General features: G+C 40.9%; 1 protein-coding gene across 1 annotated transcript in view; it reads right to left on the bottom strand.

Moving 5' to 3' along the window:
* Window positions 1–15,658: 15,658 nt before the first annotated feature.
* Window positions 15,659–19,730, bottom strand: part of BMS1 (BMS1 ribosome biogenesis factor) — a 22,063-nt gene continuing 17,991 nt past the window's right edge. The window contains exons 19-22 of the mRNA XM_010143577.1: window positions 18,565–18,712; window positions 17,491–17,666; window positions 16,882–17,043; window positions 15,659–16,173 (exon numbers count right to left, since the gene is read on the bottom strand). Of these exons, the coding sequence (XP_010141879.1) occupies window positions 15,937–16,173; window positions 16,882–17,043; window positions 17,491–17,666; window positions 18,565–18,712 (723 nt within the window). The 3' untranslated portion in view covers window positions 15,659–15,936. The remainder of the gene's footprint in view (window positions 16,174–16,881; window positions 17,044–17,490; window positions 17,667–18,564; window positions 18,713–19,730) is intronic.

The following is a 19,730-nucleotide window of genomic DNA, read 5'->3' as shown; positions in this document are numbered from 1 at the left end:
GCTAATACTGTTCCAACAGTCAAATCCTGGAGATATTCACTGTTTTTATTTAAAATGCTTTCTCTTTCTGCTGACAGTAACAGTACTCACTAAGCCTGAACTTTCAATCACCCAATATAATCAGAGAACAGTCTTAGCTTAGTTAGCTAAGCTTAGAAATTTGCATGTACTTAGGTGTCCTTCAGGAAAAGAAGAAGTTCTTCATCCAAAGATTTTATATCACATATCATTCCAATCACTGTACTTGGAAAAAGTGAAAAAAATAAGTTATGGAGAAGAGCATGGATGGTTCCAAATTTTACAGAATATCAATTAACATCCTTTTCAGTACAAAACTCAACGTAAAGTAGGAAAAATATGAGAAATGAAAAAGCAAATTGCATGCAAACTTCCCACTGATGGCAACTGAAAAATAAAACACACAGTTATTCAATTCAGAGAAGGTTAAGAGGACAAAAGAATTAATTGGGTGGACATGAAAAATTGAAGGAAAGACAAATTTGGAACTGATGTCAGGCCACAGATTTTAATTGTAGAACTGCATGCCAGACATTAATGCTGAGCCAGGGTCATTCAGAGAATGAGCAAAGGGCACTTGGAGGACATCGGGCACCGGGGTGTAGCAATTTTCTACAGAAAATCTTACTAGTCTTTACTTGTACTATTGCTGTGATATTACAAATAGCTAGCATGAACAGTGGTGCTCCTTTAGGGAAAAAAAAAAAAAAAACAGGAAGAAAGAAAATAATCATACCATTTAGGTTGTTAATAATCAGCAAGAAAAACCACAAGCATTCAAAACAAACTGCCCCTTTGGAGCTGAGGTCACCTTGTCAATATCAATCTTCTCATTCTGATGCACATTAAGAGCTAGTGGAGTGTCTCCTTTATCCTACGACTGTGAATTGACCTTACTGACACTACTGGATACAACATGGTCATTTAAAGATGTGGTAATTATTAGTAACTGCACTAACTAAGTTAGTAGCACACAGGACATCATTGCTCTGGCTTGTATTGCCACCTGGCCTTTATTTTAAGAGATTTATTCTAATTTCATATGCCTTGACTCAAACTATATTCCCATGAGTCCTTTATTTACAGTTATTTTCCATTAGATTCCCATGACAATTTACACTAAAAAGGAGTATTTTTTACCTGAAAAAAAAAAAAAGCTGTTGCTTTACAAATTTTAATTAAGCCTATAAAAGCTCACACCACACAAACTGCTTTAGTCTTCCAACTTTATCATAGCAACATTCTGCATTCTCTATCTTTAAAAGTTATGTCAAACTGAAGGAAAAAATACTGCACTGGTACTATTTTGTCATTTGCAAAAGAGAAGCATTTATTGAAGAGAAGGTCCATATCTGTGAAGCATTATTGAGAGTATAATATACATACCACTACGCGATGATGCAATGGATGTCCTTTAACAGAAGCACCGAGATCACCTGCATGTAGGGTAGCACCAGTTTAATGACCTTAATTTAGTTAAAACAATGTGTGTAGGACCCACTTATCAGTTTAAAGTATGGAAAGAAATGAAGTCTATTCAATAACAATTTAAGATACGATTCATGCACAGAACTATGACTTTTGTAAGACAGGCTTCAAATGTGATAAAAAAAACAACTCAAAGTGACTGTGTGATGCTTTGTATGAACTTTCTGCTTCTGAACAGCAGTTCTCAGAAGGGAATACTTTGCGTGCACTACTACCGTCAGCATGGTATTAAAACACTCCTTGTCTTCTCACCTTTATTCCTTCTGACAAAAACACTTGCAAATGAATCAGACAAGACTTCTGTCAGAAGACAACAGAGGAACAACTACAGCCAGCTCAAGAATGAGACCTCCTGCTATGTGTGTCACAGACTGTCACTACAGAGGTGGCACAACATGCACTCCCAGTGCCCAGCTCATCAGAAGCAAAACCCACCAAATTGCAGCACCCATTCTCTGGGACTGTGAATTAAAATGTAAAACAGCCTGTATCCAAGACTCAAGATTGGGAAGGGCAGGTGCTTAAAACACGCGTGCATGAATTCCAAGCAGCTGCAGCCTTGTGAGTCCCAAATGCAGCCTTGCCAGAAGAACACTGGTCAACCTGGGCACACATGCCGGATGCCACATCACTGCCAAACACCAGCCACAGTGTTTCCTCATGCTGCAGCTTCCTTCCATCTGAAACTCGCTTTACTGATTTAGTGATGAAGATATATAATGTTATCACCATAGAAATGACTTTGTTAAAAGGAAAAAGAAATAATCAATAATAGCTTGGGCTGGAAAGGGACCTTGGAATCAATTTGGAGATGACATGCTAGGCTCAGGCCCAAAGCAGTGATCCCGGCCAAAAAGAGTCTAATGCTTTTAGAGTTCATTTAAAGACAACTTCAAATTAAATTTCCAATTGTAGGAGCCTAAGTCACTCCAGATTTTTTTTAGAAACACTGCTAAGAAAAAAAAAATCCCAACACAAATATCCTCTGAGGTTTTGGGGTTTGACTTAATTTTTTAATCAGACCTTGTATATTCTTCCATGCTTGTTCACTTTTGTTGCTATAGATTGTCATATTCTGCTAACCCAGAGGATCAATAAGGCGGCAACCTTCTCCAACAGCTTGCAAACACTACTGCTTTTTTCACGCTGTTTTTATTCAGTGCTACATCTGCCACAGATACATCAACATTTTAAAAGCTATTTATTTTCCCCTAAAATAAATAGAAAATGCTATAGCAAGGAGAAGGTACTTATTTAAACTAAGCACCCAAAAAATATATCACGTTGTCTTGCCATATCACGCATCAGATTTGAGAAGCTACCTGTTTTTAGAGACTGCTATACATTCATCCCTCCAGACTGCAAGAGTCCCATCTCATCAGATTCATTTGCAATGCGGTCTTACATGCAAACAGTGCCAGCAGCATTAGCTTTGCACCTGTGTGAAAAATGAGAATTAATCACATGGTGGTGACCCATCATAAGGTCACTGAACCTGGCCTCTCTGTGAAATGCCTCTATATACATCCAGGAAATATTCCAGAACACCAGAACTGCAGCGGTGATTGAAAACCTGTTGCCTGGCTCTGGCAGCCTGAACAGTACCTTTCCACAGTTCTCAGTGCCAAAGTCCTAGCACTTACCTAAAGCATCACTACAAAGATAAAGGTTATGGGGTGAGCAAGGAGGAGAAATTAAAGTGGGAAAATGCTTCTTTAAAGTTAGTCATACTCACTTGGATAGTGGCTTCAACTGCAACAAACAATTAATGCTGGATTTTCACACTACCACTCATTTGGCAGAATGTATTTAACGCAATACAAAACACAGATAAGATTTCAAATTAGCAAGAACACCAATGAATTATACAACGAGAACAATAGCAAGTGTGTGCTGGCACCAGGCTTCAGCATGCCACCTGGTATTCCAGATTGCACTGAGCCCAGCCTGTGCTGATCCCCACCACCAGGTGCATGGCAAAACGCATCTTCCGCAACACTGCAAGGCTTTCTGCGCAGCCCTCTTGGAAAGAGGGCCCTTGTGTTCCTAAGGTCACCGAAAATTTCCAAGAAAAAGCCTCACAGAAAAGCTGCTCAGCTGGACCAGAACTCTACTTGCATCTCAGCACTGCATGAACTGTACACCATTTTAGCCTGCTGACTGTTTAGTGCTCCTGACGCTGCACTTGTTCTCATGCCCAGGACTAAATTCTCATGCTCATTCTGTTTGTGCTTCTCCCTGGACACAATCCACAGCAAGCACTCCAAAACAGCATACACGCTTCTGCTCAAAGCAGCTTCTCCTTGCTGCTTCAGTGATACTGTAGCTTCACTCCATACAACATCAAGCATCAATTCTCCACAACAAAAGAAGGTGGTCCTTGTGCCCTCACAACTCAACAGATAAATAACCCTTACGGACCACCTCCTCTACTCCCCTGGTGTGCACAGCAGCTCATCCCTGTTCCCTGGTTACAGCTGGGGCCAGACCGTGAACTAAAACATGCCCAGCACACACCTTAGCACACCCTGCTGTTTGCTAAGTTGAGGTCATCTTGTGCTGTATAATCTGACCAAGAAACAGAACTTCTTAAATATGAGCAGACAAATTTGCTACCCCAGTAACTACCCAGGGGAAGGTCTGTTGCTATATTTAGCTACAGAAAATTTTGTAAGTCAAAAAAACACTGAAATGATCAACTGTATAGCAGAAGAGGTCAGATGCTTCATCTATGTTGATGAGCAGAGGGGAATCACGCAAGGGTCCAGCCCAGCTTCCCCACAGAAATCCCTCTCTTGACAGGAATAAGTCACCGTATTGTTGCACACAGGCAGCTCTGCATTGCTATTTACCTTCTTTAAAACTGACAGCAAAAAAGCTCTAGGGATAAGGGATGAAGAATGGACAAAGGCTGCAAGCTTTGTCCAGGGTCCCTCCAGGAGTGCTCACAGAGACACAGCACGCAACACCTGAAGCTGGTGCTCCAGCCCCTTCCACTCCCCAGGAACGTACAGACAGCTAGACACCGCACTAGAACACAAGGCTCAGTAAGCAGTACCATCTACAAAACAAGCCCAACCCATCCACGCCCTAGCACTACACATAGCAAGTACCAGGACTAATGCAAAATTCCTAACTGTAATGTACTTGGAAACCCTTTTCTACATTAGCCAGTGGCTCCTAAGGAGGCTTGCAGCAACACCAGTGAAATCAGTAGTGCAATGGATCCTTCTCACTTACCTGGTTTCATCACCATCCTCCACATGCAGCAGCTTTCACAGCCATGCTCAATCATAATTGAGACCAACTTCAGCCAGCCAGCCCTCAACAACTTGGATGCCAAGATACCTGCAAAACAAGGTGTAGCAGATCAGTTACCACTCACCATAATCAGAAAAGCCTGCGTCTCATCTGTTTGTTAGACTTCAGCACTAGCAAATTTTCTGGATTCTAGCTAGCACAACAGTGGTGAAGGGAGCCAAGGAACTGCCAGGGACACACAAAGTCTGCCTGCGTGAGGTGAGGTGCGGTGCTGGCACACCAGCCGAGCTCGTCAGGCAAAACAGGGACAAGAGAGCTAGAAGTGACTCGTAAAAAGATTAGTAGAAGGTCTGTTTGCATACTGGAAAACAAAACCTGCCAAAATGAAGTTAAATCACTATTAAAAAAAAAAAAACAAACCACATTTTAACCGATAGGATAAAGATATATGGAATTACTGCTGTGTGTCTCACAGCTCTGATATTCTAAATTCAATACCAGGAACACTAAACGAGAGTGTCGTGCCATTGCTCTGCTTCCCACCTTGGCAAAGGCAGATAATTTATGAGCTCTCTGCTATCAGACTAACTTAGAGACTTCTTACGCTAACATGAGTAAAAAACATCAAGACTCTTAGCGTGGAGGTAGAATAGAAACACAAAATATATTAACTCTCCACAGTAGCTATGGCTGGAAGGAGAGCAGGAGGCTCAGCAGACTGATTGCTTTACTCAGTGTGGCATTCCAAAAGGCAACCAGTGTCATGAAAACAGTAGGTGAATATTAGAGGGCATTAGCAGAGGTGAAAGAACTCCCTGACATTAACAGTGCTAGTTTATGCTTTTAAGTTTACAGCAAATTAGCCATACATTTCTAAAGCTTATCAGCACTTCTCTCACTAGAAATTAAACCTTGAACCCTGAAATATTGGCAACTCTGTCTTTTCATAATAACAAAACTTAAATGAGATAAACAACTACTTTTCTGTAGTGGTTAGGGAAAAAAAAACACTGATTCAAATCATGCAACGGTATCTTCAATGGCAAAAGCCCGCTTACCCTTGCCTCTCCTAATATATGATCATTTGCTTCAGCAAGAACATTAACATTCAAGAGCAGCCAGATCTGCTCCGGTTTACCAGACAGTCTGCTTTGGAGTCACAACTACAACTCCAGCGGCACAGGCTGCCCACAGTGGGACACGCTACGCACATGTGGCCAGTGTACGCTCCAGCCGACAGCACAGATGTGTGTTCAGGAGCCCCGTTCACGTCAGTAAGGTGAAAGAGCAAGGGAAGGCTCTCAGAGAACACATTCTCAGTTTGAATATACTGTGAAAGTCAGACAGAAATAACTTCTGGGCTTCAGGAGCAAGAGGCTGGGCAGATTCTGCTTTACGCAATTAGCCATAGTTAAATTAAGGGCACATTTCCCTACTGAGCCCTTTTGCCCCGTAACAGCAGGGTGAGTTATGTACGATATGTATTCAAGTATGTACTTGAGAAGATTAAAATGGCATCTTTTAGTCTTCCAGAAGTGAAAGGCTGGATCATTATCTTTCCTACTTGCAAAGCCTCTGGGTCTAGCAGGCATCACTCCATCTGAGAGACAAAAATCTGCCCTTCCAGCTGAAACCATAACCCATGAGTATTGATCAAACGTCCACCTCCCCTCCACATAATAGAATTTCCCAGCGAGCTAATTGTTTTTACTTCTTTCATCTCTGTAAATGAGGTCAATGGCAAGGGCACAAAAGAGAGAATTAGCTCTAAGTGTTCTTGGCTTCAAAGCAAGAGGAGACAGAGCTTCCAGATTTTGGACAGCATTCATAGAGCACCATGGGACCTTCCAATTATCTGAACTTTGAATTGCTTCAGCTTCGGACAAGGCTTGCCTGCACTGCCCAAGGATTTTTGCTTTCTACATCTGCTGTTACAGTTTGGCAATGCCACTTGGGGCTCAATAATGGCCTGAATTCATGCTGCTTCTCCAACAATGACCAGCTCTCATCCACAGCTCCTAAAGCACTTTGCAAAAATGCTTCACAACAGATGTAGAGGCAGGCAAGTACCACAGTGTGTATTGACATCCCATCCTCACTACCTTCTGTCGGCAATGACAGAGCTGAACGGCACCTCCTGTATTGCAGCCCCACGTTGTGAGAGTGTAAGCGAAGCAAGAAGGAGCTGTAACAAAAGGGATTTGTGTGTGTGGGTATACACCAGATATAAAATTGGCATCAGGTTTATGGAAAGGAAAACTGAACCATCAGTAAAGATGCGAATGGCAGAATTAAAACCTGGCTCTTAGCAGAAGAGTCCTTCAGCTTTCTCCCCCAGAGCAGCAGTGATTCTCTGAGGTCTGGCCTTTAGCCCCCCATACTTTTTTTTCCCACACACACACACACAGAGGCACACATCCTAAATCAAGGCTTCTCCTTGTGCAATGCTGCAGTTTCATGCAGTATAATAACCCCACAGGACCCATTAGTGTCTCGGCAAAATAATATTTTACAGCATAGTTATCACAGGCAGAACAAGGATCAGGGAAGATGGCCTGAGACAGGCACCTGCAGACTTCTGCTCCTATGGGCAGGGAAGCAATTAATTTGCTGCAGGACTTTTCACAGTGTTACTTCCTTTATTTTAGAAAGAGCTAGAAGTGAAAAGAAATCATGCTGCTAGTATAAACAACAAGAGCAAAACTTCAGTTGCCCAACAGAAAGACTAAAAAAAAAAAAAACCCAAAACATCTCAACTTTGTATACAGCACAATGAGCACATCCCATATTTTCTCTTAGTCCCAGCTCTATTAGACTAGAGCCTGTTCAGGGCTGTTGCAGCATCTGCTTTACAGCCCTCAGGTTACAACTGGTTCATAACTGGCCAAGTACAAGACCAGGTGGAGAAGTCAGAGCAGGGCTGAGGCTTTGGGAGGTATCAGGTTAGTTTTGGCATCACTAGACCTTGCTCCTGTCACTCTGCAAGGAGGACACTAGTGCCAGCCACCACCTCTGCAGGGCAGGTGGAAAGGAGGGCTCTCACCTACACAGGCAGCCAAATAATCAAGTGGAAACACTTTCACTCTCCCCCAACTGGGTCAAGGTAAAACTCAATGCTGGAAGTCTCAGCAGATTGCTGTTCCCCCTAAACACAAACACTGTACAAATCAGTTTTGTATTCTGAAAGAATTCTTTTCCAGCCAAGCTCTGATTTTTGTGGAGGTCTCTCAAGAGACAGAAGAGATCTAGCAGACATTACTGCTCTCAAAACACATGCAGTACCCTGTCCTGAGGGACCAGCCCCCATTAACCAAAAGCTATAATACAAGAAAGGTCAATAATAGCAAAACATCCAACATTTGTAAACGGATTCTGCGAAGCAAAATTGTTACAGGAATCTTCCTGATGCGTCTACACACATTTTCACCCCACTGTTGCAGAAAGGACACCGTACAGAATATAGAACTGCACAAAAACACAGGCAGCTCGACTCGGAGTAATTTTTGAAAGTCTTCCTTCCTGAATGCAAGCAAAGGTTATTATGTGTCTAGACGGAGCATCATAGGGAGAGGAGGACTGAACTCATGATCTGTTTCCCGAAAAGCCTTTTGTAATTAACCTTGTAAAAAGCCTTTTTGTAAATCCAAGTGAATTAAATTGCTTTATATAGCACCAGGATAAACAACATATTGACAGCTAGATTTTTAAAAATTACTTATAAGACGAATATTAGAAAGTGTTGAAGCAGCAGGAAAATTTTGACAAAATAATTTTAAAATACAAATATTCCAGTAGGCTGGAAATAAATTATCTTCCAAAAATGTGGTTTTTATTTAAATTATATAAGTGATCTCATCAAAGTCAGGTGTTTAATATTTTCAGGAGTAGAGATCTCAATCTTTCTTTTCAAGTTCTCACCAGTGTCAGATCACTGAATCCATCTGTTTCTCTGTGTGGCTTACCGTCTGTAATGAACAATGTGCACCAGAAACTACTGCATGATCCAAGGACCTCTGAATCTTTACCAGTAAAGATTCTCTGCAGCCTTTTAAGATCTGCAGCCTTTCTTGTTAATTTTTGAAAGAGCACACTACACTGTGAACACATGCTGAAAACCTGTGCATAAAAGAGAATTCCTGTAATAACGCAGTTGTGTTTTTGTCTGGCATCAGATGAATATTATTAAAAAATAAACAACCAAGAACAAAGCAAGGAACTTACAGTCTTACAGCCAAACCAGAGAAAGAGAAGACCTGAGACAATCTTAGTCTGATGAGACCGGAGTGATTTTCAGCTACAGATAATGTTGTTCTAACCTAGCTTGACCCTGCTGTGGCACAAAAGCCATGTACATCCTCGTGCACTAAATGCCAGGATTGGTGCCAATCCCAGAGGGAAAATACGAGCACATTTCAGTTCTGTCCCAACTATGCTACATCCACTCGGTAGCCTGCTTCATCTCTGGGACAGTGGATTTACCTCTTCCTCCATGCATTTGGAAGGCGCTCCAGCAAGGCAAAGTAATGGGTTCGTGATCACTCTTTTAGCTCTTTCCCATGACATGGTGGTAATAGTTCTGTCTTGAGGTCCTACCACCTGCTCTTCTCATGAGGAAACAAGAAAAATACTTTTTTCAGACAATTCAAAGTAAAAACCTACGGCAAATATACAATTTGTGTTTGAGTTCACTTTTGAGTTAGACAGTTTTTACCTTGTTTTTCTTATATTCAGGCTATAATCTTATACTTAAAAAAATCTTGGGAACTCCTTCACAGATATTATGCACAGATAATTTAAATTTAGGCTTAAATTGCAGCCTGTTTTTACCACAATAGATGAAATTAGTAAATAATCCAAGTAGCATTCTATTATGGCTCATAACTTTGTTTCATAGTTTCTGTAAAACCTGCCCTTAATAAGTTTCTACTTACTTAATAGTAAGTAGAAAATAATAACAATAGCATTCTTCAAACATCTGTATTTCAATGGCGATTGCACTGAGCATGAGGGGCTGCAGCCACGGTTTAGCAAGCTAGCAAAAGCAAAACCAGCTCAGTGAATCTCCCCCCTCCTCTGCCTCCCCATGAGTTTTTGCCAAAGCAGATGACACATGGAGCCGCGCCACATGACAAACTGGAGCATGGAATTGATCCGAGTCAACTGCACCTCCCCTGTTTTTAACTTTAGACACCAGTGACAAAGGAAACCGGAAGCATTTACTCAGAATTACTACCCAAATGCCTGTGTCTTTAGGACGTAGCCTGAAACCCTGATTCACAGCTAGGAAACCTGGCATTTAGCAACAGAAATTCAAAGCCAAAGAGCTTTGAATTTGCTTCAGACTGCATCTTCACAGCTGACCCCTCTCAGGTTCCCTGATAAGTCATCTTGCTGCCAAGTAAGTTTTCAGTACCACAGTCTTCCAGTGCAGGAATTTTAAAATAGGAAAACATAACCCAGGGGGAGAAAAAAAGGGCAAAGACAAAACAAATCCAACTATACTCAATTCCCCAATATGTGCCAATATCTTGGGGAAAAAGAAATGGATGAAGGAAAAAGTTGTGGATACTCTTTTATCCAGTTTTATACAATCAGCATAGAAAGGCTTTATCATCCCCTACAATATAAGCAACCCAACATTTTTAGTACTGTATAGAAGCAAATATCTTTTTTGTACTAAAGATAATTAATTTTAATCTATATCCTTTTTTTCCTCCATTCAGGCAACTGCTTAATACATTGATCTTCCACGCATTTCCATTTTCTCTGCTAATACACTTCTTATAATTGGAATGAGCTGCTCTATTAAGCTTCTTAATAGATTCTATGTTCTCAAAATGTAATAACCTCAGGACAATACATTAAAATAGACAACAAATTAAGCTTGGTGTTTGTGAATGCAAGGCCTCGTCAATAGTGACCTTTAAAACTACAGCGAGGATGTTGCTTAAAAATGGTTGCATAGAAACCAGGGTCTATTATGTTTTTATTAGTTTGCATTATTTTGTGTCAATGCAACAACACCCTGAGACTCTGAAAAAACAGTTTATTAGTTGCCAGGAACAAATTAGTTCTGCTGTGAAGCAGTAACAGCCATGTGCAGATGTCAATGAATTCTCTTAGAGCTGTGGGTCCATAGCAATTGTGAAAACAACACGACCTTTGTATTTAATAATGGAATCGCAGAATTGTTTTGGTTGGAAGAGACCTTTGAGATCACCTAGTCCAACCGTGCACCCTGCACTGCCAGCTCAGCACTAAAGCATGTCCCTAAGCACCACATCTATACATATTTTAAATGCCTCCAGAGATGGTGACGCCACCATGTCCCTGGGCAGCCTGTTCCAATGTTCCACAACCCTTTCTGTAAATAAATGTTTCCTGATACCAGCCTAAATTTTCTCCTGGTGCAAGCTGAAGTCATTTCTTCTCATCCTATCACTTGTTACTTGAGAGAACAGACTGACCCCCCACATTGCTACAACAACAAGAAGGGGGGCAATCACTTCCCTGCTCCTGACACAAGTCAGGATGCTGCTGACCTTCTTGGCCACCTGGGCACTCTGCTGGCTCATATTCAGCCAACTGTCAACAACTGAGGTCCTTTTCTGCTGGGCAGCTTTCCAGCCACTCTTCCCCAAGCCTGTAGCATTGCAGGGTGTTGTTGTAACCCAAGTGCAGGACCCGGCACTTGGTCATACAATTGGCCTTGGCCCATTGATCCAGCCTGTCCAGATCCCTCTGTAGAACCTCCTGACCTTCAAGTGAGCTTATACATCCAACCAACTTGGTGTCATCTGCAAACTGACTGAGGGTGCACTCAATCCCCTCATCCAGATCATTGATAAAGATATTAAAGAGGCCCCAATACTGAGCCCTGGGGGACACCACTGGTGACCAGCTGCCAACTGGATTGAACTCTGCTCACCACCACTCTCTGGGCCCAGCCATCCAGCCAGATTTTGATCCAGCGGAGAGTACACTCATCCAAGCCAGGAGCAGCCAGTTTCTCCAGGAGAATGCTGTGGGAAACAGTGACAAAGGCTTTATTAAAGTCTAGGTAGACAACATCCACAGCCCTTCCATCATCCACTAAGCGGGTTCACCTTGTCATAGAAGGAGATCAGGTTAGCCGAGCAGAACATGCCTTTCATGAACCCATGCTGACTGGGCCTGATCACCTGATTGCCCTGTACATGTTGTATGATGGCACTCAAGATGATCTGCTCCATAACCTTCCCTGGCACTGAGGTCAGACTGACCTGATCCAGGTAGTTCCCTGGATCCTCCTTCCAGCCCCTCTTGTAGACAGGCCTCCCATTTGCTAACCTGGGACCTCCTGAGTTAGCCAGGACTGCTGATAAATGATGGACAGTGGCTTGGTGAGCACTTCCACCAGCTCCCTCAGTACTGTTGTACAGATCCCATCTGGCCCCACAGACCTGTGCATGTTTAAGTGGTGCAACAGATCACTGACTGCTCCCTCTTGGATTATGGGGGCTTCATTCTGCTCCCCATCCCTGTCTTCCAGTTCAAGGAGCTGGGCACTCTGAGAACAACTGGTCTTACCATCAAGGCTGAGGCAAAGAAGGCATCCAGTACCTCAGCCTTCTCCTCATCCTGGATCACTATGCTTCCCCCTGCATTCAGTAGAGGATGGAGATTCCCCTTATCCTTCCTTTTGCTGTTAATGTACTTATTAGAAACATGTTTTTATTGTCTTTTATGGCAGTGGTCAGATTAAGTTCTAGCTGCATCACCTAGCCCAGGCACAGCCTAATTTGAGTGAAGAAGTCAAGACTGGCTTTAGCTTTGAGTACGCAAGCAACATTGAGAATTACACACGGCACAAAAGTATTTTGACAGTCTAACTGTCAAAATCAATTGAATCCAATAACCATGCTGCAACGTCACATTAACTTAGTTTGAAATACAGTGTGAATGGAGGTTTTCTTTGCAAACCATTACAAAGAGGTAATTCCATTTTAAAATAGCAAATGATATAAAATAGTTTTTACCACTACTCAGCTCTGGTATGACCCATACATCCTCCCATAGCTATACAGCCAGATACTTTCACGCGTATTCATACCATCTCTTAAGTCAGTCATAGAGGAGTTTTCCACCCCAAGTAAAGAACAAGGTGACAATGACAGTGCATGGGATGAAGCCTGGAACACACAATAAGCAACTGGAGCAAGAGGATGGAAAGCCCAGAGGTCACAAACCAAATACCTACCCTACAACCCAGTCTCTAGGAAAGGACATGAGACCTGCTCCAATACAGGTATCACCAATTCCAGCATGAAATCACACTGAAGCGACACTAAGAGTTAGGAGGAATGAGGTCTAATCCTTGTAAAATTAATCCAGGTAGTTAACCCAAAATGAAAAATATTCATCATTCAGCTTTATATTTCCCAGAAAAGGTTTTATTCGAAAAGCCAGCTCCTAACTGTTCTTCACCTAGCATTAGCCTTTGTTAACCATTTGCAGATAGTACCACGGGTAACTGACCCCACACCAGCAACACGACCGCCCTTTTGATTGTATCCCATCACCGTCTCATGTCTTTTTAATTCCAATTCAAAACTGCATGGCCTGTTTCTTCGCATTTTCAGTTTCTCTCCCAGGTTACACATTTCTACAGCCTCATAGGTTGAACCATTGCTGTTGAAATCCCCTTTCTCATGGGCAATTAGCATCCCCTCCTAGGTGAAATATTTTGGGATACAGTTCATTTCGCATTACCCTGCCTGGAAGACCTATATGGTGTCTTCTACCAGCAAATTACTTTTTTTTCTTCCTTTAACATGAAACAATATACAAAAGACTTTGCCTTTGCTGCAGGTTTTCAAGTTCGCCTAGACCTTAAACACAGACAAAACTGCTAATTATTTGTACCTCCTGCAGCTCTGACTAGGTTTATGCAAGGTAAAAACAGTTCAGCTCCCTGTTCTGCCACCTGGTGGCACAAGAGTCTTGCCAGAGATTCCCTCCAGTAACGCAGGCAGTTTTTGCAGCTGACCAGGGGAAGTAAACATTCCTTCTGTTTTCCTAGCAGGCAGTCTTACTCTGTGACACAGCCTGCCGGTCAGGCTTCTGAGTGGAAGGCATTCAGGGGGTTAAATTACTTTGGGAGTTACTTAACACAGTACAAGACCCTCTCTATCTCCAAGGCCAGCTCACAACATATACTAGCTCCCATCTACAACTCACTGCTTATTAAACTTTTTCTAAACCAAAAAAAAAAAAAATCGTATACTTACAAAATTTTCTTTTCCTTTGAAAAAGGCTAAAGAGTAAAAAAAAAAGAAAAAAATCATCACAGGGGAAACATTTTCATGCTTAGCTGGCTCTCGAGTTGTTCTCTCCACGATGAAAACAAGACTGAAATCCACCATTTCCCCGTTTTTGTCTTTGTCAGAGCTATTATGAACAAACTAGATCAAAACTGTTTTTCATTACATATAAAAAGCAGATGTAAAACTGTAAGTCAAGTGTTGTAAATTCTCCGGAGCTCAAAAAAACTGCAACTACCTGTCACACATACGCGGAAGATGCAAATAACAGCACATAACAAGGAAGTTTGCTCACAACAACATGAAAATGGGATTAATAAACGTTAACATGTCCTTGACGGTTTAGGTTAGACCTAGCCTAGCACAGTATGACAAGAGGAAAAAACCCTCTAATAGAATAAAGTCACGGTGGACCATCCTGTGCCACTCCATGGGGCAAAAAAAGTTAACAGCTTTATTGTAAATCTCTGAGGGCAATGGTTGTCTATTCTGTGGAGAATCTTCAATTATTTAAGCATAAATCATTTTTTCATATTTACGTGGCTTCAGCTGAATCTCACAAGGAAAATCACAAGTTAATTTGAGTCAGGCTTCAGCATAGTATCATACAGACAAAGTTGGATAAATTAGAATTTCACTTATCAGTACACAGAACATTATGAGATTAATTAAGAAAATTCTAAAATGCTAAATGTTCACAAAAGAGTCCACAAACCCATTCAGCAGAAAGCTTTTGTGTGAGGCAGCCTGACCCACACAGAATCTCCCAGCTGAGATAGCAAATATTACTAGTGCAGTAATGAAGAATTTTGGCTTGATGATAAAGAGTGAACTCATTCAGGAAGGACACCAAGAAATTACTGATGTTATCTGACCCACCGCCTGTTTGAGGATGAAGTATTAAAAATACACATATCACAGTAACTGTTTGATGCCGTATATGGCATAAAATACAAACCCCTCTGCTCTTCCAACAGAATGATTGTTCAAAGCCTCTTGTCCTGCAGACTCTCTCAGTTAATTTAACAGCACTGAAACCATCTACTACCTCTCCATCTTAAAGTCTAATACCATATCATCAAACCATAGGAATATGTTCTTGAAGGAAGCAAGTTACCCCATCTATGCTTTACCTCACAGAAAACCACCAAGTAGTTGCACACATTTGGGAAGGGTCTGATACTACTTGCCCAGAAAGCTGCAGTCATTGAGTCATGTACTGACAGTCTCAGTGTGCCAAAACCGGTTAAGTAACAGAAGATCTGGACGGAACACTATTTTGAAGATCTGCTTACTATCTAGTGAGTAGTGGAAAAAACTGAGATGCTTTCATGCAAGACCAGATGCTGTAAGCACAGGAACCAGCTACTCTGATGGCATCTGCTAGCACATCAAAGCCAGAAAATCCAAAACTCCTGTCCAGTAACAGCTGATCTTCACGTCTTTTAATGGAAGATTTGCCAAGGGCAAAATTTAGGCAATGGCTCAAAATGCTGTCAACACAGGAATACATTCAGAGACATCCAGAAGAGTTCTTTCTCCCAGAGAAGTCCATTAGAACTAAGACAAAACATTAAGAAACAGTATTCTGTAATTGACGTTAAAATACTTTATTGGCTAGATAGAATAGGCAGTATGGGTAGAAATATAGTGAAATACAAAGTCCTCCAGAATATCACATAGAAAAATCACAATCCATACTTCTACATCTTAATTATATACATTGTCAAATGTATTCAGAAGGGTAAAGTCATTTTCTTCCTTCTCTTAAAAGCATATCTAGTGTAGTCCAAGGCTTTTTTGTTTCTTCAAGGAAGAACTGCACAGCTACCTTATTTCCTCATCTGGCTTGAAATCTGATGGAATTTTACATAATCTTCTCTCCCTTGCTAGATCCTTTCAAGCTTGACTTCTGCCTCTTTTTCTCCTTTTGTCCCAGTATGCGATAGATTTTTTTCTTGGCCTCCTTCTGCCGCTTAAACTTCTGTTCATCCTCCTTCTGCTTAACTTTGAGATATTCTTTAACCTGTTCCTGATGCTTTACTTTGGCTTTCTTTACCTTGTAATTATTCACTGTACTCAAAGCACTGAGTAAGGCTGATACCTAAAACAGAAAATAGAAAATCATTATATAAACACAGTTTAGTTTTGGTGAGCAAGAAACAGTTTAACCTCAGCGAAGTACCATATAATGAATCAGAGATTCAAGGCAAGTTCCTAACTATTTCTGCACCTATTACCCAATTTCTAAAATGGTTTAATTATTTATCTTGCTGGGAAGCTAACCCAAGGTTTAGTTTTTGTGAACTCCGATTTTGGTTAGATACTATTTAAAAGGCTATACCTAATTCCTACTATAGAGCAATTAAACTGCAGTTTGGCTCTTCCTGCCTTTGCAAGCACCCTATAATTCTCAATTATTGAAGCGGAGTATTTGTTTCAAGTGCTGTCTGTTTTAATCACACATAACAATGGCAAGTCAAATAAAGGACTACAGCTGCCAATTTAAGTCACCCATAATGTGAGAGCACCACATCCAACTGAAACACTTTGCCAAGTGCTGTGAACAAGGATAGAAGGCTTCAGGTGACCTACTAGTTTAAAAAACAGACACCATCCATTCAGCAACAGTTTCACATATATACTGTGTGCCAAACAGGAACGAAACGAATTGCAGGTGATAATTTTTCACGAGAAGCATGTATTTCTTTAGTCCTAACAGTAGATTCAAGTGCTAAATCAATAGTTAGAAATGGTCTAAGAAACACATCTACACTTTGGGAGTCCTTGTTTCAGAATAAGTGATAATTACCTTCTTTTCATGAGGCTCCCTGATAACAGCTGGTCTCCACTGGTCTTTTGGAGTCTTGCCTTTCTTCTCCAGATTCTTAGGCTTGTTCTTAAAAGGCAATGCCTTCTGCAGTGCTTTAGGAATGTGGAGCTTATTGAAATGTCTTTTCTCCCTCACAATAGGCTAGAAGAATGGATATAGAACAGATGTAAGACTCATGATCTTAAAATGCTTTTATTGTATTTTTCATCTTTCAGGGGAAAAAAACCCACCACAAACCAAAGAAAATCAAACCCGCAAACCCAAAAAACATTCTCTTGACATCCTTGCACTGAACTGTAAATGGTACATTCACCTCAATTTTACTATGACAAGTCTTAGAAAAGTTTTGGAGAAGACTTCTACACCGCAGATTACTTTATAAACTTTTGTTGACCCATGAGAATCTGCTTTCCACTGCTTTATTCCCACCTCATGCCAGGAGGGACTGTGCATTGTGAATGTAAGTATGAAGTCACACATGTATGTGTATGAACATGTATTTACACTGCTCTCAGCTTGCACAGGTCTACGGCAGTGCAAATTTGACTGTGATCACTGGTTTAAAAAAAAAAAAATTATCAAACATACCTTATAGAGAGAATCTTTGTTTTGTTTTAGTTTGATGCCTCGCTCATGCCTCAGCTGGCCAGTTGTCTTCATTCCACTCCAACTATCTTTCTCACCTGCTGGCTTCAGCAAGGATGTTACGGGATTATAAAACATTGGGATAGAAACAGGATACCAAGTCCTCACAAAGACAATATCTGAAAGAAAATAAAATATTATTTGGCTCTGTAACAACACAGTTCATAAATCCATACAATAAGCAAAGGATTGCCTGAATAGAATAGATAACTAACATCTAGACTACATGCTAGTATTGTGTTTGGTATATATATCAGAGCTCTTCAGTGTTAGGCAAAAGCAGTGTAACTTCTTGTACACTTGGATTCTGCAAAAACCCATGAAGTCATAAACAGCACCTACTCCTGAAGAGCAGCCAGCTGAATACCACCCTACCCATGTTCAGTTGAAGAACAAGCAACAAGTTCATCTACACATCTGTGCCTCTACTATCACTGACAAAAACTATACGCTTTTCCTCTGCCTATCTTTATAAAATAACTAACTTAGTTTTATTTTGCACTATCCATAGGTTTAATGGGTTTAGGAAAACAGAGGTCATACAAACCCAAATAAGCATAAACTCATGTTCTCAACATCATGATGACACTCAGTAAACATAGGAGATCACTTACCCCTATTCCCTGCATCATTTCCGCAAAAGGTTAGGAAAAAAGTTAGCTAGTTACAATACCATTCTTTAGATTTCTGAAAAAAAAAAAGGTCTTTCTAGCACTTACACTACTTAAATACAATTCATTGTCATGTTCAGAGAAGAAAGTACTTTAGAACAGTTGGGAGATATAAGTCTCCAAGACAAATCTTTTCTTCTGCATGCAACATGACTTCCGAGTATAACTGAAAGAAATCCAACATAAAATGTATTTTTAAAAAAATTTTGCTCTGCATCTCACCAGACACTTCATGCTCTTTGAATTCACATCTCAATTATCAGATTCCAGAGACTGAGACACGGCTGTTCAATCTGTGAAGCAGGATGAAAGTTGTGTGATAAGTTCCATGGAAAGTTCAACTTACCACTCATCAGCAGCTTGTCTTCAAATGTTGCTCGGAAAGCACCCACTGGAGTTCGCAGGGCCTTTTTGATCTGTCCTCGGATACCACTCACAGTACGAATCGCTGCACCTTCAAATTTAGCCACTTCCAACTGAGAGTTAAACATTCCCTGTAAGCGTGAATTACCCACCATCATTTAAGATGCAAGGTCTCTCTCTGTGACCTGTGTAGGCCACAAAATCATAACTAATTCCCACAAACATATCTTATAAAGAAACAGGAAAAACATAACATTGTCTTTATACTGAGTACTGATCATACCAAAAACCTACTGAGCTGTCTTTAGATTACTTTTAGTAGCATACCTTAGAGTCATAAAACACAGACAAGGCTTCTTAGCAGTAAATATACACATTCAATATTCTAACACAGAACACATTTAAGAGAATCTGTCCAGTTGTCTTTTAGTCATTTGCTGGAACACAGCACACCTTTAAAATAAGTAAGCTGCCTTACGTTGCTAGCAGCGAGACTCTTAATACAAGATACCTCTTCAAGGTTTCTGCTTCCTTCATACATCAGAAGGAAGTTAGGAAAAATTCTATGTGTGCCTAGTGCAAATACTTGTGTGTTTCATTGCTGGGATCAGTGCTTAATTGTTTACTGTCTCAAACACAAAATAATCTAACCTCTTCCTGAGCCTGAATGCCCAACTACGGACAGCCAGAAGCTCAATGAAAACTCACCTGTGCAACACTTCCTGCCCAAACACTTTTGTAACTGTAATTGTGAAGTCTTAAGCACTGCTAGAAGTCATCTTTGATCTCAGAGCTGAGATTCAGTGATCAAACTGACAGAATGACACCAGGGACAGGTTCACATTCTCCAAAAGCGTCTGCCAGTGTGGGAAGCTCATCAGCAGGTTTGAGGAAGGCAGGCAGGGAAATCACATTGAGTGTGAACCAAGAGACTGTTCCAGAATTTTCGTCTGGTTATCACTAATTCACTGGCTGATAACAGAGTACCTTTAGAGATTGAACTGAAGAGAACTCAAAAAAAAACCAAAACCCAAACCAAACAAAAACCCGCCCAAAAAACCAAGCCTGTAGTGAGATGCAGAGCACTACGTTACAATTACAAGGAACTTCCGTTTCAGGAAAGATGATGGAGTCCCAGGTTGCATTCCT

This window comes from Buceros rhinoceros, unplaced genomic scaffold, assembly GCF_000710305.1.
Source record: "Buceros rhinoceros silvestris isolate BGI_N320 unplaced genomic scaffold, ASM71030v1 scaffold4309, whole genome shotgun sequence".
NCBI lineage: Eukaryota > Metazoa > Chordata > Aves > Bucerotiformes > Bucerotidae > Buceros > Buceros rhinoceros.
Note: the sequence above shows the minus strand (reverse complement) of the source record. Positions and strands in the feature narration are given on the sequence as shown.